Source organism: Thamnophis sirtalis, unplaced genomic scaffold, assembly GCF_051295495.1.
Source record: "Thamnophis sirtalis isolate CommonGarterSnake01/CBP01778 unplaced genomic scaffold, rThaSir2_p1.2 scaffold_6, whole genome shotgun sequence".
NCBI classification, from domain to species: Eukaryota; Metazoa; Chordata; class Lepidosauria; order Squamata; family Natricidae; genus Thamnophis; species Thamnophis sirtalis.
The window spans coordinates 1,819,217-1,843,880 of NW_028261386.1; the positions used below are offsets into that span (position 1 = coordinate 1,819,217).

At 45.2% G+C, this 24,664-nt stretch overlaps 1 protein-coding gene across 2 annotated transcripts in view; it reads left to right on the plus strand.

The window, feature by feature from the left end:
• The window catches only part of BCAS3 (BCAS3 microtubule associated cell migration factor), a 686,211-nt gene extending 665,449 nt beyond the window's left edge, over positions 1–20,762 (plus strand). The window contains exons 25-26 of one of the 2 annotated variants that reach the window (XR_015696858.1): positions 19,892–20,406; positions 20,528–20,761. Coding sequence is in view for 1 of the 2 variants with exons in the window: in XM_087717095.1 (XP_087573221.1) it covers positions 19,892–20,037 (146 nt within the window). In the remaining variant the exon portion in view is untranslated. Of the gene's footprint in view, positions 1–19,891 lie in introns of both variants that reach the window. The other variant, XM_087717095.1, reaches the window with a different exon arrangement.
• The last annotated feature ends 3,902 nt before the right edge of the window (positions 20,763–24,664 follow it).

The following is a 24,664-nucleotide window of genomic DNA, read 5'->3' on the forward strand; positions in this document are numbered from 1 at the left end:
GACTTAGGGCCAATCACCTGGAGTTGGTGAGTTCTAGTCCTGCCTTAGGCATGAAAGCTGGCTGGGTAACTTAGGGCCAATCATCAGGTGTCTGTGAGTTCTAGTCCCACCTAAGATATGAAAACCGCCGGGTGACTTAGTGCCAATCACCAGGAGACATAGTGCCTTCTGATAAAACCTAGCTTCCTGAAGCAGCAAATAGTCCATTTACATTACAAATAGTTCTCACACTACGATCATAATTGAGCCCAAAATTTCTGTTGCTAAGCAAGACATCTGTTAGGTTTTGCGACCTCTCTTGCCAGTTGTTAAGTGAATTACGGTAGTAGTTAAGTTAGTTATACGGTTGTTAAGTGAATCTGCCTTCCCCATTGACTTAGTTCTTGTCAGAACATTGCAAAAGTGGATCGCATAACCCCAGAATATCGCAACCGTCATAATTGTGACTCAATTGCTAAGCCTTTGAATTTTGATCACCTGACCATGGGGATGCTGTAATGGTCATAAGCAGGGGTGAAATGCTACCAGTTCAGGCTGGTTTACTACCAAACCGGTAGTAAAAAATGCTATTGGTTCGCCCGAACCAGTAGTAAAAAAATGCTTTTAAAAAGTTCTTAAGAGTTCCGACGATCACGCAGCACAGCTAATTGTCGCACAGCTGATCGTTGGAACTTTTAAGAAATTTGTAAAGCATTTTTTTACTACCTGTTCGCCTGAACCAGGAGTAAAAATAATACTTTCAAAAGTTTTTTAAAAGTTCCAACAGTCAAGGGGGCACAGCTGATTGCTGCACAGGTGATCGTGGGAACTTTTTAAAAAACTTTTTAAAGCATTTTTTTACTACCTGTTTGCCCGAAAGTTCCAACGATCAGCTGTGCAACCATCAGCTGTGCCGCGTGATTTATATTCGCTAGAAAGCAGGAAATCCTGCGATTGCACGGCACAGCTATTCCTCCCCCCCCCCCCGTTCTACTTACCTTTGCAGATTCAGAAAAGGCTTCTTAGCGCCTGCTAAGCACGTGTTGGGTGTGCATGGACCAGTGGTGGGATTCAAATAGTTTAACAACCGGTTCTCTGCCCTAATGACCAGTTGGGAAGGCGTGGCTCGGTGGTCATGTGACTGGGTGGGTGTGGCCAACTCAACGTCACTCACGTCGATGGGTGCGTCATCTTAGCTGTTACAATGTAATAAGGGTTAACCAGAGAGGCAGTTTCTGTGAGCAGGGCAATAAAGATGAGGCTAGAAACAACACCAGAATTGTTTCCTTCCTGCCTTCCTTACAGGTTTAGCCCTGTAAAGTGGAAAAAAACAAAAGGAGATTTCTTCCAACAATCGGTTCTCTGAACTACTTAGAAAGTTACCAACCGGTTCTCCTGAATCGGTGCGAACCGGCTGAATCCCACCACTGGCATGGACGCACGAAGCGAACCAGTAGCAGACTTCGGAGCATTTCACTCCTGGTGATAAGTGTGAAAAATAGTCATAAGTCTCTTTTTTCCAGTGCTGTTATAACTTTGAATGGTCACTAAATGAACTGTCGTAAGTCGAGGACTACCTGTCATTAGGCCACCTTTCTCCAACCCAGGGAATTCTGCTCCTCTGGGTGTTAAACCATTGACAGCAGGCCAGGCTGAGTTCGACGCTGGGAACCGAATCTAAAAAAAACCCTCCTTTTTCTTCTCTTGAATGCCTTTGAAAGTTTTAATCTTGACTCCTATCACTTAGCTCTGTGATGCCAGAAAGCACTCCAAAGGAATCCGAATGTAGGATGCGGAGAAAGGAATGTCTTGGTTTTTCATTAACTCCTTGAAACTTCACACAGTCGTTTTTTTTCTCCCTCAGCGGTGGGCACATTACAATGTGTAGATCAGTCACCTTCACAGTGTCCTCACCGCCCGCTCAAATGCCTTATAATAATAGTCACGCCGACTTGCAGCCTCCTTGAATCGATATTTTAACTCAGTTTTTTGAGCAAGGAGCACTTTTGTGGGATAGAATTCTAGTTTCTAGGATACCAGCCAGCAGGCGGAGTTTTGCATGTTTCAATGGACCCCAATTTTGTTGTTGTTGTTGTTGTTGTAGTAGTAGTAGTAGTAGTAGTAGTGCCAATCACCTCCACTAGACCAATTAGATCCCACAGATTAGGCCTCCTCCGAATTCCATCCGCCGGCCAGTGCCGACTGGCGACTACCCGGAGGAGAGCCTTCTCTGTGGCTGCTCCGACCCTCTGGAACGAACTCCCCGTGGAGATTCGAACCCTCACCACCCTCCAGGCCTTCTGCAAAGCCCTTAAAACCTGGCTGTTCCAACAGGCCTGGGGCTAAAGAGCTGTTGCCCCCGTCTCGAATGGTATGACTGTTGTGTGTTTTTAAATTATGTATTGTTATGTTTCGTCTTTTATTTTTTGTCTGTACCCACCTTCCCTGATTTGAATTGTGAGCCGCCCTGAGTCCCCTTCGGGGGGAAAAGGGCGGCATATAAATATAATAAAATCAATTGAAATCAAATCAATCAATCAATTAACTTGGTTGATACCTGGGATGCTGGCAGCAACCGTATCAACCACTAGCACCAGTCAATGGTATTTGTGATGCATTTTTGAATGTTCAGTTGACTGAATTTCATGTTTAATGAATTAAGTATAATCATCATCATCATCATCATCATCATCAGAGTTGCCTATCCCAGGTCCTTGATAAAGACTCGATAGGTAGACAAAAATGCAAAAACCCAGACTGAACATCTTGCTGACTGCAAATCATCATCATCATTATCATTATCATCATCATCATCACCACCACCACCATCATCATCATCAAAAACCACCCTACTTGGAACAGCTTATATCCTCCAACATTACCTTAACAGTTCCTAGGTCCTTGGTTAGGATTCGAGCTGTTGAGCTACCAACCAGCCCCAAAGGCTGTGAATCTCACCAGAGATTAACCACATAATAATAATATCCTCCAACGTTACCTTAACAGTTCCTAGGTCCTTGGTTAGGACTCGAGCTGTTGAGCTACCAACCAGCCCCAAAGGCTGTGAATCTCACCAGAGATTAACCACATAATAATAATAATATCCTCCAACGTTACCTTAACAGTTCCTAGGTCCTTGGTTAGGACTCGAGCTGTTGAGCTACCAACCAGCCCCAAAGGCTGTGAATCTCACCAAAGATTAACCAATAATAATAATAATCCCTTCCTGTAAAAAGCAATTGCTCGTCAAGCAGAAAAGTTCTTAGAACTTAAAATGAGAGAGTTGGAAGGGACCTTGGAGGTCTTCTAGTCCAACCCCCTGTTCAAGCAGGAATCTCTATACCATTCTGGACAAACGGTTGTCCAATCTCGTCTTGAGAACCTCCAGCGATGGAAACACCCTCAGCTTCTGGAGGCAAGTCCTTCCACTGGTTAATTGTCCTCACTGTCAGGAAATTTCTCCTTAATTCTAGGTTGGGTCTCTCTTTGATCATCTTCCATTCGGAGAACCTGAATCTAGCTTCTTACCCGCCTTTCGTAAACGTTTAACACAACATAGGAGAACAAACTCATCAGGACAAGATTCAGCAGCCCATCTGCATTTAAAAGAAAAAGGCCAGTCTTTTGAAGACAGCAAAGTCCACATTTTGGACAGAGAGGACCACTGGTTTGAAAGATGCATCGAAGAGGCCGTATATGTCAAAACTGAACAGCCCTCCCTCAACAGAGGGGGAGGGATACGACCCCATCTATCTCCAGTCTACAACACAGCACTTTCAGTAGCTCCAAGAAAGCTCCACACCCATTTGCACCACTCAGGTGACCCTGGGGACACAGATAAACCTCCAAGCGGCCTCAACGACTCTCTAAAAGGATGCAAATGACCAGCTGTCTGCAAGGAGTATGAATCCTTCCCTTCCCCACCATCCAGTCAAGAGCTGAAGAAGCTTCTTGGATGAGAAGCAAAACGTCTTCCAAGAAAAACCGGAAAGTCCAGTTGCCTTTTAAAAAAAGCACCTTTGCGACAACCAATGTCCTGGATGACGGAGAATCTCCATAGACATATAAGCTAGTGTTAACTTCTGGCAGCCACCATGATAATGTCTCTCCAGGATGTTCTGTCTCTAACCAGGTCCTTCAAATCATCCAACAGAGCTTTCATCACCTCTGTAACTGAGTCCAGCCACATTGCCGCTGGTCCTCCTCCTTTTCTCTTCGTTTCCAGCTTCACCACATCAGAGTTTTGGTCACCACACCATAAAAAAGATGTTGGGACTCTAGAAAAAGTGCAGAATAGAGCAACCAGGATGATGAGGGGCCTGGAGACTAAAACATACGATGAACAGTTGCAGGAACTGGGCATGGCTAGTCTGGTGAAGAGAAGGACCAGTGGAGACATGATAGCAGTCTTCCAATATTTGAGGGGCTGCCACAGAGAGGAGGGGGTCAAGCTATTCTCCAAAGCACCCAAAGGCCAGATAAGGAATAATGGATGGAAATTGATCAAGGAGATATTCAACCTGGAAATAAGGAGAAACAGTGAGAGCAATCAACTAATGGAACAGAAGTTGCCTTCAGAAGTTGTGGGAGCTTCATCACTGGAGGCTTTCAAGGTAAGATTGGACTGCCATTTGTCGGGGATGATGTAGGTAGGGTCTCCTGCTTGGGTGGAGGAGGTTGGACTAGATGACCTACAAGGTCCTTTCCAACTCTGTTAATATATCACTGCATTGATGGTTCCTTGATTGGGCTGCTGTCCATTGATAGCTTGTTCGTCTGAATTGGTAGTTCTTTCATTGGAGTATTGTCCACTTCTTGATTGTTGGTCTAGTGCAGGAGTGGGTTTCAATTTTTTTTAGAACCTCTTCTGTAGGTGTGGCCTGCTTTGTGGGAGTGGCTTGCCAGCCATGTGACCAGGTAGACGTTGCTTGCCAGCCATGTGACTGGGTGGACGTGGCCAACTTGTAAAATGTGGTGAATCTCACTTAACAACGCTCTTGCTTAGCAACCAAAATGTTGGCTCAGAAACTCTGGCATTTGAAGCACGCAAGTCTTAAAGCTGTCAAGTTACAAGACCCTCGCACCCCTAACCCTTTAGAAAAAAAAAACCCAGGGGTGTTCAAACTTGACAGCTTTAAGACTTGTGGACTTCAACTCCCAGAATTCTTCCTCTCGCTCTTCATCTTGATGATGTGCGGAGGGCTGGGAGGGGGGGAGCTGGAACCGGTTCTAAACGGCACTGTAGATTTGTGGAACCTCTTTTATAGAAGAGCTTAGAACTGGCAGGAAGCCACCCCTGGTCTAGTGTTAACCTTGGTGTTCGTCTCTGCTCATCTGAGTGTTGTTTGCGGGTAAGGAGATGTTGTGGTCTTTTTGTTTCCTTTTTGGCTTTTTGATTGCCTCTTTTGCATGGCGTGTAGATCTTGTTTATCTCAGTGTGCCTGTTGATGGCCGATTTGTCTGAGTGCCAGGTTTCCAGGAACACATTCTGGCGTTTTTTTTGGACTTGCCTTATTCGAGGATGCTAGACTGGACTTAGCTAGATCTTGGCTTGATCTGGCTTGATTTGTTTGATGATCGTTTGTGGTCCGTGGTCTTCTCAGAAGTCTTTTTCAGACCAACATTGCATCAGTTTTCTAAATGATGGAATACAAAACATGACTTTAGGCCACATAAGCATTCATGCGTCCACTCACCTGAAATGGTTTTAAGTCAGGCGAGGGAGCATCTTTTCAACACAATTCCTTTTGGCCCTCGCTCAATGATTGGATTATTAAAATGAGACACTTGCTCAAGGCTGAAGCATCCCAAGTAACCTCAAAATTGGGGAGGGGGGAAACTCAGCAAAGACGGTTGACATTTTGAGGTTAAACTTTGCCTGAAATATGTCGTTCAGCCTATTAGCGATGCCCAGACTGTGAGGCAATTGTCTGCTTTCTAAAATGTACAGAAATAAGCCAACTTTTTTTTTCATATATAAAGTTTTTTTTATTTTTCATTTTCATACCATATAACCACATGTACATTATTAGATAACCAACATAGCCAACATCATATTTTATTATTAAATGTTTACATCAATTCGTCTATCAACTCCCAAAAACAATTATTGGCTCTTCTGCTCTCCATACACCATATTTGTACCTTATTCATCACTTTCTTCTCCCTCTCTCCTCCCCCTCCCTACCTCCTTTCTTCCCTCTGTCAGCCTTCTCTTCTCTACTTCCCCTTCCTCTCTCCTTCTCCTCTCCCCCCTGTCCACTCCTCCTTCTTCTCCCTCTCTCCTCCCCCTCCCTACCTCCTTTCTTCCCTCTGTCAGCCTTCTCTTCTCTACTTCCCCTTCCTCTCTCCTTCTCCTCTTCCCCCTTTCCACTCCTCCTTTCCCTCCTCTTCTTCCCCCCTCCTCTCTCCTACCCCTCTCTTCTTCCCTTACCTCTCTCCTCTATCTCCCACTCTTCCCCTCATTTCCTTGGTGTATTTCAGCTTCTGAGCTCCATTTTATGTTGATGATATTTGTAATTCCTTTTCAATATTCATTCAATATTCCTCCTTTTTTTTAAAGAAAAAATTTAGGATACATATATAGTAATTTTATTTTTAACCCACCCCCCCTTCGCCAGTCTATTTTTGGCCGAGATCTAGACCTGGTTATAATTCCCAGCTATTCTCATCATTATATTTATATAATTATGCATCTTTACACGCCCCGAATTTGTGATTCTGTCTTTATAATCTCAATAATTTCCCATTGTAAGTATGTTTCATGTTTCCTCTCCATTTTTCCATATCGTGGCTTAGGTTACCCTTAATTGTCTTTACTGTTCAATGTTCATTACAATTCCCTTAATCTACTATACAGAATAACAAGCGGTAAACATCTCATTTTGTTCATCATTTTAGGAGTTCTATACATGTCCATATTTCATACACTATATTGTCAAAAGTATTCCCATCCAAATAATCAGAATCAGGTGTTCCCATCACTTCCATGACCACAGGGGTATAAAATCAAGTACCTAGGCATGCAGATTGTTTTTACAAATATTTGTGAAAGAAGGGGTCGCTCTCAGCAGCTCAGTGAATCCCGGCGTGGAACTGTGATAGGATGCCACCTGTGCAACAAATCCAGTCGTGAAATTCCCTCGCTCCTAAATATCCCACAGTCAACTGTCAGCTGTATTATAAGGATGTGGAAGTGTTTGGGAACGACAGCAACTCAGCCACGAAGTGGTAGGCCACGTAAACCCATCCAACATCAGTGTGTGACCTCACAAATGCGCTTCTGGAAGAATGGTCAAAAATCCCCATAAACACACTCCTGAACCTTGTGGACAGCTTCCCAGAAGAGTTGAAGCTGTTATAGCTGCAAAGGGTGAGCCGACGTCATATTGAACCCTATGGATTAGGAATGGGAGGTCACTTACAGTAAGTTCATATGCGGGGAAAGGCAGGTGAGCAAAGACTTTTGGCAATATAGTGTATATTTTAACCCATACTTAATTGTCCTTCCATTGTCATATTCAATCAACTCAGTTTAATTATCATGTATAAAAGTGAATCACACACTTCGCCGAGGTGGCGCAGTGGGTAGAGTGCAGTACTGCAGGCCACTAGCTGACTGCTAGTTCAGCAGTTCAGTGGTTCAAATCTCACCGGCTCAGGGTTGACTCAGCCTTCCATCCTTCCGAGGTGGGTAAAATGAGGACCCAGATTGTTGTTGGGGGCGATATGCTGACTCTGTAAACCGCTTAGAGAGGCCTGAAAGGCCTATGAAGCGGTATATAAGTCCACTGCTATTGCTATTGCTTTACATTCTCCCCATAACAGTTTCATATTTGTCCATATTCCAAATATTTTAACCTTTATTTAATTATCTTTCCATTATCATATTCAATCAGTTACCAACTCAGTTTTATTACCATGTATACTTTTAAGACTCACCCTTTCTCCCTGAAACGATTGCCTGCCTGCTTATCAGAACAGCGTAATTATAATTTATTCTTGGAATAAATAAGAGGGATGCGGTGGCTCAGTGGCTAAGACACTGAGCTTGTCGATCAGAAAGGTCGGCAGTTCGGCGGTTCGAATCCCTAGTGCCACATGACGGAGTGAGCTCCCATTCCTTGTCCCAGCATCTGCCAGCCTAGCAGCTCGAAAGCACGTTAAAAATGCAAGTAGAAAAATAGGAGCCACCTTTGGTGGGAAGGGAACAGCGTTCTGTGCGTCTTTTGCATTTAGTCATGCCGGCCACATGACCACGGAGGCGTCTCCGGGCAGCGCTGGCTCTTCGGCTTTGAAACGGAGATGAGCACCGCCCCCTAGAGTCAGGAACGACTAGCATATACGTGCGAGGGGAACCTTTCCTTTTCCCTTTATTCTTGGAGTGCCGAGGTGGCGCAGTGGTTAAATGCAGCACTGCAGGCTACTTTAGCTGACTGCAGTTCTGCAGTTTGGCTGTTCAAATCTCACCGGCTCAGGGTTGACTCAGCCTTCCATCCTTCCGAGGTGGGTAAAATGAGGACCCGGATTGTTGTTGGGGGCAATATGCTGACTCTGTAAACCGCTTAGAGAAGGCTGAAAGCCCTATGAAGCAATATATAAGTCTAACTGCTATTGCTATTGCTATTGGAGTATACTTCTAAAAAAAAAAATCACGTTTGCATTATCTTTCAGTGGTGTGTTCATAAACTGTGGGATTATTAAGCAATTGTGTGTACCTCCACAAACTTCTGAAATGTGAGTGGCCCCAAGAGCAGCCCTTGGTATTTTAATGGTCAACCGGCGCTCCTCTTGAGCCAAAGTCATATCTAACTTCATCCATAGTACAGGTAGTCCTCCATCTGCAACCATCCAGGAGGCCAAAAATTCTGTTGCTAAGCGAGACAGTTGTTAAGTGAGCTGTGCCCCTTTTTGCAACCTTTCTTGCCACTGCGGTTAAGTGAATCACTTCAGCGGCTGAGTTAGTAACACGGTTATTAAGTGAATCCGGCTTCCCCACTGACTTGGTTTATCTGAAGGTTATAAAAGATTTATCGCATGATCCCAGGATGTCGCCACAGTCAAAAATATGAAAATATGAGTTGCCAAGGGTCCAAATTTTGATCCCATGACCCTGGAGATGCTGCAGGGGTTGTAAGTGTGAAAAATGGTCATCAGCCACTTTTCCCAGCGCCGTGTATCTTCAAACAACCATGGTAGTGTGAAAAAGAAAAGGGGTTGTGTGAACAATTCTTCTTTTTTGTTTGTTTGTTTGTTTGTTTGTTTTTTAATCTGATGTCCTTTTCATTACCCAAGAAACGTGAATGATGCAAACCTGGGTAGATTTCAAAAGAATGAAAGGAAACTGACGTTTTGACAAAAACGAGTTGTCAAGGCTCTTGTTTGTCCTTTTTTTGTGGGGGGGGGTTGAAGAACAAAATCCTCAACGAAATTTATTTTTATGACAGAAAAAGAAAGGGGGAAATCCTTAGGAACAGAACAGAACAGAATAGAATAGGGAAGGGAGGAGAAGAGAAGAGGAAAGGGAAAGGAAGAGAAGAGAAGAGGGAATGGAATGGTAGAGAGTAGAATAGAATAGAATAGAATAGAATAGAATATGGAATAGAATAGAATAGAATAGAATAGAATAGAATAGGGAAGGTAAGGGAAGAGAATATAGTAGAATAGAGAAGAGTAGAATGGAGAAGAGAAGAATAGAATAGAGAATAGAACAGAATAGAATAGGGAAGGAAGAGAATAGAGTAGAGTAGAATAGAACAGAATAGAATAGGGAAGGGAAGGAAGAGAATAGAGTAGAATAGAGAAGAATAGAATAGAACAGAATAGAATAGGGAAGGGAAGGGAGGAGAAGAGAAGAGGGAATGGAATGGTAGAGAGTAGAGTAGAATAGAATAGAATAAAACAGAACAGAACAGGGAAGAGAAGAAAAGAGGAAAGGGAATGGAAGAGAAGAGGGAATGGAATTGTAGAAAGTAGAATAGAATAGAAGAGAAGGGAAGGGAATAGAGTAGAATAGAGAAGGATAGAATAGAACAGAATAGGGAAGGGAGGAGAGGAGAAGAGAAGAGGAAAGGGAATGGTAGAGAGTAGAATAGAGAAGAGAAGAGAGTAGAATAAAGAAGAATAGAATAGAGAAGGGAAGAGAATAGAGAAGAATAGAATAGAATAGAATAGAATAGAATAGAATTCTTTATTGGCAATCTGAGCGAACCGGAAGTGGATTGAAGGTCTTTCAAACTGCAGGCCGTCTTAGCTTCCCACTTTATGGTCTATTTATCTTTATTATACACCGATACTCTGGAGAGAGAAGGGTTTTTAAAAAAAAACATTTATCAAAGCGCTACAACTCAACTGAAAAGTCTGTTCCGAAATCTATCCTTCTCCCCCACCCCACTCCAAAAAGTAAATCAGCCTGAATGTGTAGTTTTCTCGATTCTGTAGCCTCGGGGCCTGACTGATCGGCAATCATATCTGAGAGCCTAGCCTTTCGAGAGCTTCAACTCGCGCATCTAGGAAACAAACATTTTTAAAGCAAATTTCTAGTCCTTATGAATGGCCTCGGCGAGCTATTTTAGCCTCACCTGCTTCACATCGTCCCTCGGGTGTCTTGTTTGGCTTGATGTCTGTTTCAGCTCTTGGCCAAAAATTCTGGGACATAACCGAACCGGGTTAATCTCTTTCCTGCAAAGGAGAATAAAGTCATAAATTGAAGTCAGATCCTTTTTATAGGTGGGTTTCCCAATGACTAATGTCTAGGTTTTTCTTCCGACCTTTACAAGGTTACGGACGTTAGCCGATCTCTTGACGATGTCAGAAAATTCTGGATATTTGTTCTGACCAAGGCTTCCCCAAACCACGAAGCAGACTCCCTGTCCTGACCCCCAAAAAACCCCTTTTTATTAAGTTACTGTGAATTCCTCTCATTCACATCCAGCAAAGTCTTTCAAGGGTGAATATACAATCACAGACCTTATCTGGCTTGGAGAGTTGCCAGGCCAATATCTGCAAAACTTGGCGAGGAGTCCTCCGGAGGGAGAAAAAAGCCTCAAAAGAAGGCTGAGGTCAGCTGGCCAGCGAGGGAAGAAGAGCCGAGGTGGCGCAGTGGTTAGAGTGCAGTACTGCAGCCACTTCAGCTGACTGCTAAGCTGCAGTTCGGCGGTTCTAATCTCACCGGCTCAAGGTTGACTGAGCCTTCCATCTTTCCGAGGTGGGTGAAATGAGGACCCAGACTGTGGGGGCGATATGCTGACTCTGTAAACCGCTTAGAGAGGGCTGAAAGCCCTATGAAGCGGTAGATAAGTCTAACTGCTATTGCTATTGCCCTGACAAATGGCTCCGCGTGGCACGAGTGCCATAGGTTCGCCATCACACAGCCCTAGCATGACTTTTCAGGATGCTCATAATATACGCCAGGGGAGAAATCCAGCAGGTACTGACAGGTTCTGGAGAACCGATAGCGGAAATTGTGAGTAGTTCGGGGGAACCTGCAAATACCACCTCTGGCTGGCCCCAGAGTGGGATGGGAATGGAGATTTTGCAGTATCCTTCCCCTGCCACGCCCATCAAGCCACGCCCACAGAACCGTTAGTTTAAAAAATTGAATTGATATAAGCCCTACCCCCAAAATAAGACCCAGTTAAGATCATCAACCAGACGGCTGCATTTCGTACTGTATTTCCCAGAAAACATAGCCCTAATGCGTCTTTTGGAACAAGAATTAATATAAGACCCAGTCTTATTTTCGGGGCAACGCAGTTGAGCAGAGGGCTGGGCTAGAAGACCTCCAAGGTCCCCTTCCAGCTCTATTCTATTCACGTCCATCTTTGCTTCCCCAGATTCTGCCTCCTGTTTCTTTTCTCTGCTCCACCAAAGAGATTTCTTGCCCCTTCGGCTGAAAACGGCGGCCCCTTCTGTTTTGGGGGAAGCCAGAAAGGAAAAGCTATTAAAGAGGAGAAATCACCTGGGAGGAGATTTCACCATTCTGAAAGAGAGAAAAAGAATGCACATGTGGCAGAGAGGAAACGCAATTTATGAGCGTTCCAGGACTCCGCGGATCTCCAAACTCAACTCTGGATTAATGTCCCGTATAAAAATGGTTTTGCATTTAAGTCAGCCGGCTGGGACAAAAAGGCCGCCTTGCCTTTTTAAGAATCCCAGGCTGCCATCTGACAGCTCCATGAAATTTTCTCTTTTCCGTTTTGTTCATTTCTCGGTAAGGCAGAAAATAGGATGGCCTCAGCTGGACTTTCTTCAGTCCTCCATTCCATCCTTGTCGACTCTCCATTAAAAAGAGAGAGGGGGAAAAAAGAATCATAAAGTCAAACGGGAGTGAAGATTCATCGAAACTAGCTGTTCTCGGACGTTTAGGGAATTGTCTTCGCTGTTCAACAAATTTGAAACTTCGGGACTCAGTTTGGACTACGCTGGTGGGGGCATCTATAAAAATGATGCGAAAAATGAGAATATTTGTAGCTTCTTTGCTCCCAGATGTTTCCTTACCAATTACCATTACCAAATTCCCAAACCCAACCTCGTTCTACAGTAGTGGGCAAAATTGTGGAAAACAATTTTGCGGAAGGGTAAAGGGGAGGAAGGGGAAGGAGAGAAGGGAAAGGAGAGGAGGAAGGAAGGAAGGAGAGAAGAAAGAGAAGAAAGGGGGGTAGGAAGGAGGGAGGGAAGGAAGGAGGGAAGGAAGGAGAGAAGGAGAGAAGAAAGGAGGGAAGGAAGGAGAGAAGAAAGGAGGGAAGGAAGGAGGGAAGGAAGGAGGGAACGTAGGAGAGAAGGAAGGGGGAAGGAAGGAGGAAAGGGAGGGGGAAAGGAAGGAGAGAAGGAGAAAAGAAGGGAGGGAAGGAAGGAAGGAGGGAAGGAAGGAGGGAAGGAGAGAAGGAGGGAAGGGGAAGGAGGGAGGGAAGGAAGGAAGGGGAGTAGGAGAGAAGAAACGAGGGAAGGAAAGAGGGAGGGAGGGAAGAAGAAATAGGACCGTTGTAAGATAAGATGGATCTATGGGATGATAAAAAAGCAATCTTCAAGTATATTGTCAACAGTAGGGAAAATTGTTATAAATACATATTATTAATAACAGTTATGAGATTATATAATTGTGAATGTATATATGAAATTGATAAAATACAATTTATTAAAAAAAAATTGTGGAAAACTTTTGGAAAAAGTGTACAGTATTTTTGAGGTTTGATGGCTAATAATACCACTTTTGGGGGGTGAGTAGTGCCATGCAATTATATATCAATGGAAAGATAATTTAATCAAGAATGCAGTGCAATAACCTTTATGGAGGATTTGCTACTAGAATAGCAGTTATAAGAAAGAAAAGTGAAGCACGTAGAAAAACCGAGATATACAAAAATGATCACGTCAGTTAATACTTAGTTGAGTAACCTTTAGCATGAATTACGACTTTGCAATGTCTTCCCATGGAGTGAATCAAGTCTTTTAGTTCTGCAGCTGTTTTAATGTGAAACCAAGGTTGAATGATTGCTTCTATTTCTTCCAGTTTTATTGCTGGCTATAACTTTTCATAGAATACAGATAATTGAACAAACTTTGCTGCATTACATTCTTGATCAAAGTATCTTTCCATTGATATATAGTTTTATGGTACTACTCCAAAAACAAGTGGTGTTATTAGCCGTCAAACCTCAAAAATATGCTTTCCCCAAAAAGTTTCCACAATTTTGGTCACTACTGTAGCACTAATGAAGTTACCTGGGTAACTTGGCTAGTCTAGGGAAGAGAAGGACTAGGAGAGACAGGATAGCAGCTTTCCAATATTTGAGGGGCTGCCACAGAGAGGAGGGGGTCAAGCTATTCTCCAAAGCACCCGAAGGCCAGAGAAGGAAGAATGGATGGAAACTGATCAAAGAGAGATTCAACCTAGAAATAAGGAGAAATTTTTCTGACAGTGAGAACAATCAACCAACGGAACAGAAGTTGCCTTCAGAAGTTGTGGGAGCTTCATCACTGGAGGCTTTCAAGAAGAGACTGGACTGCCATCTGTCAAAAACAGTATAGGGTCTCCCTCTTGGGCAAGGGGTTGGACTAGATTGGCAACTTTAAGACTTATGGACTTCAACTCCCAGAATTCCTCAGTCAGCTGGCTGAGGAATTCTGGGAGTTGAAGTCCACAAGTCTTAAAGTTGCCGAGGTTGGAGACCCCCGGATTAGAGGACCTACAAGGTCCCTTCCCACTATATTAATCTGTTGTTTTTTTCCAATGTGGCCAGTTTAAGATGGGTGGGACTTCAACTCCCAGAATTCCCCAGCCAGCCTTGGGAGGGGGGGGGCAGCAATCTGCGCGAGCATTCAGAACATCCCAAAGAGGGAAATGTAAAAATGCACCATTGCAAGATTTTTCATTTTTAATGTGAAAACCAGGCGAGAGCAAGATGTACCTTTCTCTTTGATTTCCTGCCCCTGCTGTTGCATCGCGCTTCGATGGAGGAAGTGTGTCAGGGCTCATCCGTTCGCTCTGAAGAGCCATTAGTGCACAAGGCGGAAGACGGTTCACATCACAGCTGGAAGATGCATTAAATAAATACAAATTTAGGCGTAAAAAAAGATTTCCCAGTGAAGGCCTCCAGAACTGCTGGTCGCTTCAGTTGAGAGATTCCAGTTGGCACTCAGCTTAGACATCCCATTCCTAAAATCATCCTGGACCAGGGGTGAAATCCAGCAGGTTCTGGAGAACCGACAGCGGAAATTTTGAGTAGTTTGGAGAATCGGTAGTGGAAATTTTGAGTAGTTTGGAGAATCAGTAGTGCAAATTTTGAGTAGTTTGGGGAATCGCTAGCGGAAATTTTGAGTAGTTTGGAGAATCGGTAGCGGAAATTTTGAATAGTTTGGAGAATCGGTAGCAGAAAATTTGAATCGTTTGGGGAATCGGTAGCGGAAATTTTGAGTAGTTTGGAGAATCGGTAGCAGAAATTTTGAGTAGTTTGGAGAATCAATAGCGGAAATTTTGAGTAGTTTGGAGAATCAATAGTGGAAATTTTGAGTAGTTTGGAGAATCGGTAGTGGAAATTTTGAGTAGTTTGGAGAATCAGTAGTGCAAATTTTGAGTAGTTTGGGGAATCGCTAGCGGAAATTTTGAGTAGTTTGGAGAATTGGTAGCGGAAATTTTGAATAGTTTGGAGAATCGGTAGCAGAAAATTTGAATCGTTTGGGGAATCGGTAGCGGAAATTTTGAGTAGTTTGGAGAATCGGTAGCAGAAATTTTGAGTAGTTTGGAGAATCAATAGCGGAAATTTTGAGTAGTTTGGAGAATCAATAGTGGAAATTTTGAGTAGTTTGGAGAATTGGTAGTGGAAATTTTGAGTAATATGGAGAATCGGTAGCGGAAATTTTGAGTAGTTTGGAGAATCGGTAGCAGAAATTTTGAGTAGTTTGGAGAATCGGTAGCGGAAATTTTGAGTAGTTCGGAGAATCAATAGCGGAAATTTTGAGTAGTTCGGAGAACCGGCAGCGGAAATTTTGAGTAGTTCAGAGAATCGATAGCGGAAATTTTGAGTAGTTCGGAGAACCAGAACCCTGATGTGCCCTCAATGGAATCGAATTTGACACCCCTGCAGTAGGTCATGTTTCTGCTCTGCTTTAAAGAAAGGGGGTAGGATCAGGGTGGGTACTGGTTCGCTGGTGCGCACTTTTTGCCTGTGCGCTGGTCGCTTTGCATGTGCGCACTGGCCACACATTGCTTGCACATGCACAGTTCACTGTTAATGGTTGTGCGCATGCACAAAGACCATTACAAGTTAATCAAAAAAGATGCCAGCAACGGCAACAGAGACTGGGGAGCTGGTTTGGGGGCATGGCCAGCCTGGGTCGCTGCCGGTTCTGCGACCCAAGCCAGATTACCACTACCGGTTTGACAAATTGGGCCGAACTGGGAACAACCCACCTCTGGGTAGGATCCAACTCAGATAGTCCTTGGCTTATGTCTACAATTGAGCCCAAATTTTACATTTCTCAGTCAGATGCTTATTAAGCTTTACTGATTTATTTGTTGCATTACTATTTATTATTTATTACAATTAACATTATTGTGATAATTACAGCTATTTATTGTTTATTATTGTTATTATTTACCATTATTAATTATTATTAAGGCGTTTATTAGGTTTATTAAGCCAGTCTTGCTCCATTTTGCTGCCATGGTTGTTAAGTGAGTCACTGCAGTTTGTTAAGTGAGTAACCTGGCGGTGAAGGGAATCCAGCTTCCCCGTCGACTTTTTTGTTTGTCAGGTCACAAAAAAGAGAATCGCGTGACCCCCGGACGATGCAAATGTCATAAATGCGAGGGGGTTGCTAAGAATCCGAATTTTGATCACGCGACTGTGAGGGATGGTGGTTCCACCACAAAACCGCGTTCGACTAAAGCGCGCTCGACGAAACCACGTAGCTGACGTCATCACAGCGCGACAACAGCGTGGAGAAAAAAGCACATTGTAAACGCTAAAGCTAAAATTAACCCCTAAACCTAATCCTAAACCTAACCCTAAACCTAACCCTTAACCTAACGCTAAACCTAATCCTAACCCTTAACCTAACCCTAACCCTAACCCTAAACCTAACCCTAACCCTAACCCTAACCCTAAACCTAACCCTTACCTTAACTTGAATCGGCTTGCTTTCAAAGCGCTATTTAAAGCGCCCTTTTTTCTCCGCGGTCGCTGTTGTCGCCCTGCTGATGATGTCAGCGACGCGGTTTAATCGGGCGCGCTTTAGTGGAGCGCGGTTTTGTCATGCCACGGGGGACGGTCATAAGTGCGGGGGAAAAACGGTCCTGTCAGGTTTTTTTTTCAGTGCCGTTTTAGCGGTCACTAAACAAATTGTTGTAAGCCGAGGACTTCCTGTACTGTCTAGTTTCCTTTCAATTTTGCCCCTTTGTGTCTGTTTCACCACCCCCCCTCGAATGAACACGGCCCTCTATTTATCCACAGAAGAGTCTCCACATCCATCACCACCGCTTCCCAACTCCGCTTCCCCCCAGCGCCTCAGCCCAGATCTAGAGGGGTCTCCTCTAGGTTTGAGAAGGTAATTCCAGGTCAAAGCAAACATCCACCTGTCCCTAAGCCGAGCACTGGCACCACACCTGTAAGTAAGTACCGTTTTCCAGCCACTGGAAGTGGAGACCCAGGCAAGCAGCACTCCGCGCAGAATTAGTCCAAGGAATAATACTCCACTTCTCTTCTCTTCTCGTCTCGTCTCTTCTCTTCTCTTCTCTTCTCTCTTGGATTTTAGGGGTCTGTGTGGGTTTCAGGTGGTCCATCTTCTTGAAGGATGAGGGTATCTCAAGTCTTAACAATGAAGAAATGGTTGTGTGTCCTATAGGGCTCTGGGCACATGCTCTCTCCATCCTTTCTTCCCTTCTTTTCTTCCTCCTTCCCTTGCTCTCTCATCTCCTCTCTTCCATTGTTCTCTCCTTTTTCTCTTCCCTTTTCTTCATTTCTTCCTCCTTCTTTTTCCTTTTATACCCTTCTCTTCCTTTCTCTTCTCCGGTCTCCCTTCCTTCCTCCCTCTTTCTCTTTTTACATCCCTCTCTTTGTTTCCCTTCTCTTTTCTTCCCCTCTCCCTCCCTCTCTCTCCATTCCCCCCTCCCTCTTTCTCTCTCCTTTTATATCTCTCCCTTCCTTTCCCTTCCCTTCTCTTTTCTCCTGCTCCTCTTCTCCCTCCCTCCCTCCCTCTTTCTCTTTTTACATCCCTCCCTTCTTTTCCCTTCTTTCTAATTTTCTCTTCCCTTTCCCCTCCCCCCTCTTTCTTTCTCCTTTTACATCTCCTTTCTCTTCTCTTTTCTTCCCCCCTTTCTTCCTCCCTCCCTCTTTTTTTCTCCTTTTACATCCCTCCCTCCCTTCCTTCCTTTCACTTTCTTTCCCCTCTCCCTCCCTCTTTCTCCGTTTACATCCTTCCCTTCGCGTCCCTTCGCTTCTTTCCCTTTCCTCTCCCTCCATCCCCTTCTCTCCATTCCTCCCTCCCTCCCTTTCTCTCTCCTTTTTACATCCCTCCCTCCCTTCCTTTCCCTTCTCTTTTCTTCCCCCCTTTCTTCCTCCCTCCCTCTTTCTTTCTCCTTTTACATCCGTCCCTCCCTTCCTTTCCCTTCTCTTCTCTTTTCTTCCCCTCTGCCTCCTTCTTTCTTTCTTTCTTTCTTTCTTTCTTTCTTTCTTTCTCTCTCTCTCTCTCCTTCATCCTTTCTTCCCCTTTTCCTCTTCACCTATGGCCCCGGAATACCGTTGCAGTGGGTAAGGGCTTCTTCACTTCTTCAGCCCTTCTAAGGGTTTCTTGACGAGAGTCTGAGGTGTAAATATTGTGATTTCCGTTCATTCTCACCTTGAACGTTTCCCTCTTGATGGATTTTCCTTGTGCTCGCATGCCTCAGTGGGGTCTCTTGGTGCATTGATCCACTTCTAAAGATACTCATAGAGGGGGAAAATATGTATATTGACATCTGAAGAAGGAAAACGGGTCAGACAAAGGTGAGAGACACGCACGCAAACCTGCTGTTGAACGGGGGTGGGTGGCGGGTGGGAAGGCATTGCCGACGGAACTTAACCAACGCAACGGAGCCCAAAACTTCTATCACTAAGTGACACAGAGTTGCTAAGTGAATTTTGTCCCATTTCACAACCTTTCTTCCCACCGTTGTCAAGCGCATCACTGCCGTCATTAAGTTAGTCGGGCAGTTGCTAAACGAATCTGGCTTCCCCGTTGACTTCGCCCATCAGAAGGTCGCAAAAGGAGTGTCAGGAAAACCTTAACTGTTGCTGGAATTGGGTATGTCTAGTCCCGTGATGGCGAACCTGTGGCACACGGAGCCATTTGTCAGGGCACGCGAGGCGTTGACCTGTCAGCTCAAGCGCGCATGCGTGTGCTGGCCAGCTGACTTTGGCCTTTTTAGAGCCGAGGTGGCACAGTGGGGAGGGTGCAGTACTGCAGGTCACTTTAGCTGACTGTTATCTGCAGTTCAGCGGTTTAAATCTCACCGGCTCAAGGTTGACTCAGCCTTCCATCCTTCCGAGGTGGGTGAAATGAGGACCCAGACTGTGGGGGCGATATGCTGACTCTGTAAACCGCTTAGAGAGGGCTGAAAGCCCTATGAAGCGGTATATAAGTCTAACTGCTATTGCTATTGCTATTTTGAGGCCGTTTTTCACCCTCCGGAGCCTTCAGGGAAGCCTCCGGAAGCCTCCGGAATGCGAAAAACCAGCCCTATGGGCAAACCCGAAGTTCAGGAATGGGCTTCCAGTTAACTCGTAGGGCTGTTTTTCGCCCTCTGGAGCCTTCAGGAGGCTTCCCTGAAGGCTCCGGAGGGCAAAAACGGCCATATGGCCAAAACCGGAAGTCACTTCCGCTGAATTTTGATCAAGTGAACATGGCAATGCTACCAAGGCTGTAACTGTGAAAAATGGTCGCAAGTCACTTCTTTTCATTGCCATTGTAACTTTGAGCAGTCGCTAAATGAACGGTTGTAAGTCGAGGACTATCTGTGTCTGTCCCTCCACCCCACATCATCCCAACTCAAGGGACCCCCCCCACACAACCTTCCAACCAGTGGTGGGATTCAAAAATTTTACTACCAGTTATGTGGGTGTGGCTTGGTGGGTGTGGCTTGGTGGGTGTGGCAGGGAAAGGATACTGTAAAATCTCCATTTCCTCCCCACTCAAGGGGAAGGATACTGCAAAATCCCCATTCCCTCCCGAGCAGCTGGGACTCGGGAGGCGGTGAATAGATGGGGGCGGGGCCAGCCAGAGGTGGTATTTACCGGTTCTCCGAAATACTCAAAATTTCCGCTACCGATTCTCCAGAGCTGGTCAAAACCTGCTGAATACCACCTCTGCTTCCAACATTGTTCCTCTTTTCGGTCTTCGGCGTTAACCAGAACGGTGTCTTCTCCTTCTCTTGCAGAGCTCCAACGAGAAGGAAGCATTGAAACCTTGAGTAACAGCTCAGAGTCTGCCAATGAGAGCATCCCACGAACCTTTGATGGTTACCGGTCTCCTCTCCCTGCCGAGACCCAGCCCTTGAGTCTCTTTCCGACGGGTTTCCCATAAACCACCACGTTTCCTGGTGGTGAGGACAGGACAACTTCAACTCAGACTAGCCAACCAATCAACCAACCTTCTTCAGAACTTCTTGATGTCCATCCAACTCAGCAGCTCACTAAAACCCACAGATGCCGTGGATCCCGAATCTCAAAATCAGAAAGCGGCTGTTTTCAAGAAGCGTTTATCCAATGGGGTTGCTCCTTCTCCCCACCGCTCCCCTGCCTCGGTGTCAAACTGAGATCTGGACTCTGAAACTCCGTTCATCGCTAATTGTTTTTGTAAGACTTAAAAAATCGAGGTCTATCTCTGGTGTGTTTGCAAAATCTCTGAAGCATCAACGGTCAGACTAAACCATTCAAAAATGTTTTACTACCGGTTCTGTGGGCGTGGCTTGGTGGTAGGGTCTTGTGACTGAGTGGGCGTGGCCAACTCAGTGTCACTCGTGGCCAAGCCCACTCAGTCACATGCCCCCGCCGCCACCAAGCCACGCCCACAGAACCCGGTAGGGAAAAAATGTGTGTATGAGTCCATTCACAGCGGAGTTGCTGCTCCCTTTATGGTTGACCCTTCCCTCCCGGGGGTCAAAGTACCTTAAAGGGACAGGCCGCAGCAGCTCTGCTGTGAATGGAGGGGAAAACGTTTGGATTGTGTCTGCCACAGAATTCGACGTTAAATGCAGCAGAGACAATCCAAACATTTTCCCCTCCATTCACAGCAGACCTGCTGCGGCCTGTCCCTTTAAGGTAGACCCAGGGAGGGAGGGAGGGGGCTGGGGGGAACCATACAAGGAGCAGCAGCTCTGTTGTGAATGGAGGGGAAAACGTTTGGATTGTTTCTGCCACAGAATTCAACGTTAAATGCAGCAGAGGCAATCCAAACATTTCCAAGCCGAGGTGGCGCGGTGGTTAAATGCAGCACTGCAGGCTACTTCAGCTGACTGCTAGATCAGCAGTTCAGCGGTTCAAATCTCACCGGCTCAGGGTTGACTCAGCCTTCCATCCTTCCGAGGTGGGTAAAATGAGGACCCGGATTGTTGTTGGGGGCAATATGCTGACTCTGTAAACCGCTTAGAGAGGGCTGAAAGCCCTATGAAGCGGTATATAAGTCTACTGCTATTGCTATTGATTTCCCCCTCCATTTACAGCAGAGCTGCTGCTCCTTGTATGGTTCCCCCCAGCCCCCTCCCTCCCTCCCTGGGTCTACCTTAAAGGGACAGGCCGCAGCAGGTCTGCTGTTAATGGAGGGAGAAACCTTCGGGTTGGGTTGGTGGGCCGAGTGGCCGGAAGGACCGAGCAAGCGGGCAGAAGAGGTGAGCGACAATAGGGTGACCAGGTAGATGGGGGTGCGGCCAGCAGCAATTTTTGCCACTGGTTTGGAGAACTGATGCCAATCGTCCCTGCTGGTTCAGCCGAACCGTGAGGATTTCACCTCTGGGTTAAACGCCATCTGGGGCTCCTTGGGTCTCTCTGAGCTTGGTTGGTTTTCTTGCAGCCATGTTCTGACCCAGCTCCCCAAATACGGCAAACCTTCTGACGTGAACTCAAAATATTCCTTTATTAGGAGCGCCAGCAGCCCCGGTAAAAAGTTTATCTCGCAGGCTAACAAGCCTGCCTGGCCAGAAGATGAATACTTGCCTGCCACATCTATTCATCTCCTCCCCCTGCCTTTTATCCCCAGAGCTAGGGTGGGGCTTCGCTAGCAGCGGTGGCTCTTTTGTCCCAAGGACCGGCCCATAGATTTCCACTGCTCTCCTCTCCTCTGTCACATCTATTCATCTCCACCCCCTGCCTTTTATCCCCAGAGCTAGGGTGGGGCTTCGCTAGCAGCGGTGGCTCTTCCGTCCCAAGGACCGGCCCATAGATTTCCACTGCTCTCCTCTCCTCTGTCACATCTATTCATCTCCACCCCCTGCCTTTTATCCCCAGAGCTAGGGTGGGGCTTCGCTAGCAGCGGTGGCTCTTCCGTCCCAAGGACCGGCCCATAGATTTCCACTGCTCTCCTCTCCTCTGTCACATCTATTCATCTCCACCCCCTGCCTTTTATCCCCAGAGCTAGGGTGGGGCTTCGCTAGCAGCGGTGGCTCTTCCGTCCCAAGGACCCGGCCCATAGATTTCCACTGCTCTCCTCTCCTCTGTCACATCTATTCATCTCCATCCCCTGCCTTTTATCCCCAGAGCTAGAGTGGGGCTTCGCTAGCAGCGGTGGCTCTTCTGTCCCAAGGACCGGCCCATAGATTTCTACTGCTCTCCTCTCCTCTGCCTTCTGTGCAGCCGCATATCAGGCGCTGGACCCAGCTGTTCCTCCTCTTCCTCATCAGCCACCTCCAGACCTGGGGACTGTTGACTCTCCATCTGAGGGCTGACGGACAGCCCAGGCTCCGCCTCTGTCAGCTCCATTCCTGCTTTCCCCTCGGACCTCTCAGGTTGCCTTGATGCTCCCACCCCTCTCCCTCCTCCTCTTCTGATTCATCTGCTGGCAGGCCACAACAAGACGTCTCATTACCAAACCAGATAACACCATCCGTGCTAATAACGTAATGAGAATCAATCCCACTCCCTTCTAGCACTGAGAACGTTACCTTGATTGGTAATGAAACATCTGCAAGGAAATCACCCAGCTCAGAGAGCACCAAGGACCCCCAGTTAAACCCTGAGCTATATTTATTCACTTCTATCGGAAAACACGATTGAAAATAAATTCAAAGAGAGCCTGGATTAATTTGCAGGAATGTTAGCTGGGGTTCCTTAAATCAGCCTCGGATTTGACAATTGGTTCTGTAATTTGTTCCCTGATATCAAAAGCCAGGTATATTACATGCAAAGAAGTTCTTAACAATTATTTTAAATTTTTTTTTCTTCTTTTCTTTCCTGGAAAGGATAACCTTTGATTATTTCCCCCTCCCCTCCTTTTGATTTAGAAATAGATTTCGTTTCCATATAATTCAAACTGTACATTTCTTTCATTCGGGTATTATGTTGTTCCTCATGTCTGTGTAAAAATGCATGTGAAGTTGAATAAATCGCTATGCCAAAAAGGATATTATTATTATTTTTGCATTCTGGGACAAAGGAGGGGAAAATGCCATCTTCCTTACTATAGATCAGTGTTTCTCAACCTTGGCAACTTGAAGATGTCCGGACTTCAACTCCCAGAATTCCCCAGCCAGCATTTGCTGGCTGGGGAATTCTGGGAGTTGAAGTCCGGACATCTTCAAGTTGCCAAGGTTGAGAAACACTGCTATAGATAGTCCTCAACTTACCACCACAAGTAAGCCCAAAGTTTCTGTTGCTAAGTGAGACATTTTTTTCCTTTGTTATTATTTTTAAAATGCAAATAATACAGACACAGTACAATACATCTAAATACAAAAGGAACGAAGAAAGGAAGGAAGGAAGGAAGGAAGGAAGGAGAAAGGAAGGAAAGAAAGAAAGAAAGAAAGAAAGAAAGAAAGAAAGAAAGAAAGAAAGAAAGAAAGAAAGAAAGAAAGAAAGAGGAAAAAACTAATATTACAGTGCACCCCCACTCCGGAGACCCTGGTTTTTTCCCCCTTATATTTCTTCGTCTATAACAACTAAAAGATATGCAATATATTCCAATTGTGTCCCTTATTCTCCCCAAAACAACATATATTCTTGAGTAGGTTTATTCCCTTTGCCTTCCACCAGCACTGATTTTATAAAATCCCCCCATATTTCATTATAATTGTTTTGTTCATCCCTTTTTAAAGTTTACTTTCCGTTGTTAATTTATCATTTGTTGCCATACTCCAGATGTCATTGTACCACTTATTTCTTTGAATATCCCAATTTCGTCCCCATCACTAATCTAGCTGCCATTATCAAATTTACTACCCATTCCTTTTTTTCTTTCATTTATGTCCCATTTTCCCACCAGCAACACCAATGCGATTCTCGGTGACATGTCTAAATTTACATTCAAGCGTGCTCTAATTTCCCTAAACACCACGTCCCATATTTTTGTGCACTATCACAACCCCACCATGTATGTTTGTATGTTCCAACCTCTTTCTTGCACCTCCAACAAATATTTCTATATTTACCATCTATTTGATTTAATTTACATGGTGTTAGGTACCTCCTCCACATCACTTTATATCCATTTTCCTTAACTCTAAATGAGACATTTGTTAAGTGAGTTGTGCCCCATTTTACGACCTTTCTTGTCCCAGTTGTTAAGTGAATCACTGCCGTTCTTAAGTTAATAACACCGTTGTTAAGTCAATCTGGCTTCCCCCATTGACTTTGCTTGCAAGAGGGGATCACAGGACACTGCGACCGTCTTAAATAGGAAACAGTTGCCAAGCGTCTGATTTTGATCCCGTGACCACGGGGAATGCTACATTGGTCGTAAGTGTGCAAAAATAGCAATAGCAATAGCAGTTAGACTTATATACCGCTTCATAGGGCTTTCAGCCCTCTCTAAGCGGTTTACAAAGTCAGCATATCGCCCCCACAGTCTGGGTCCTCATTTCACCCACCTCGGAAGGATGGAAGGCTGAGTCAACCTTGAGATTTGAACCGCCGAACTGCAGATAGCAGTCAGCTGAAGTGGCCTGCAGTACTGCACTCTAACCACTGTGCCACCTCGGCTCAAAAATGGTCATACGTCATAC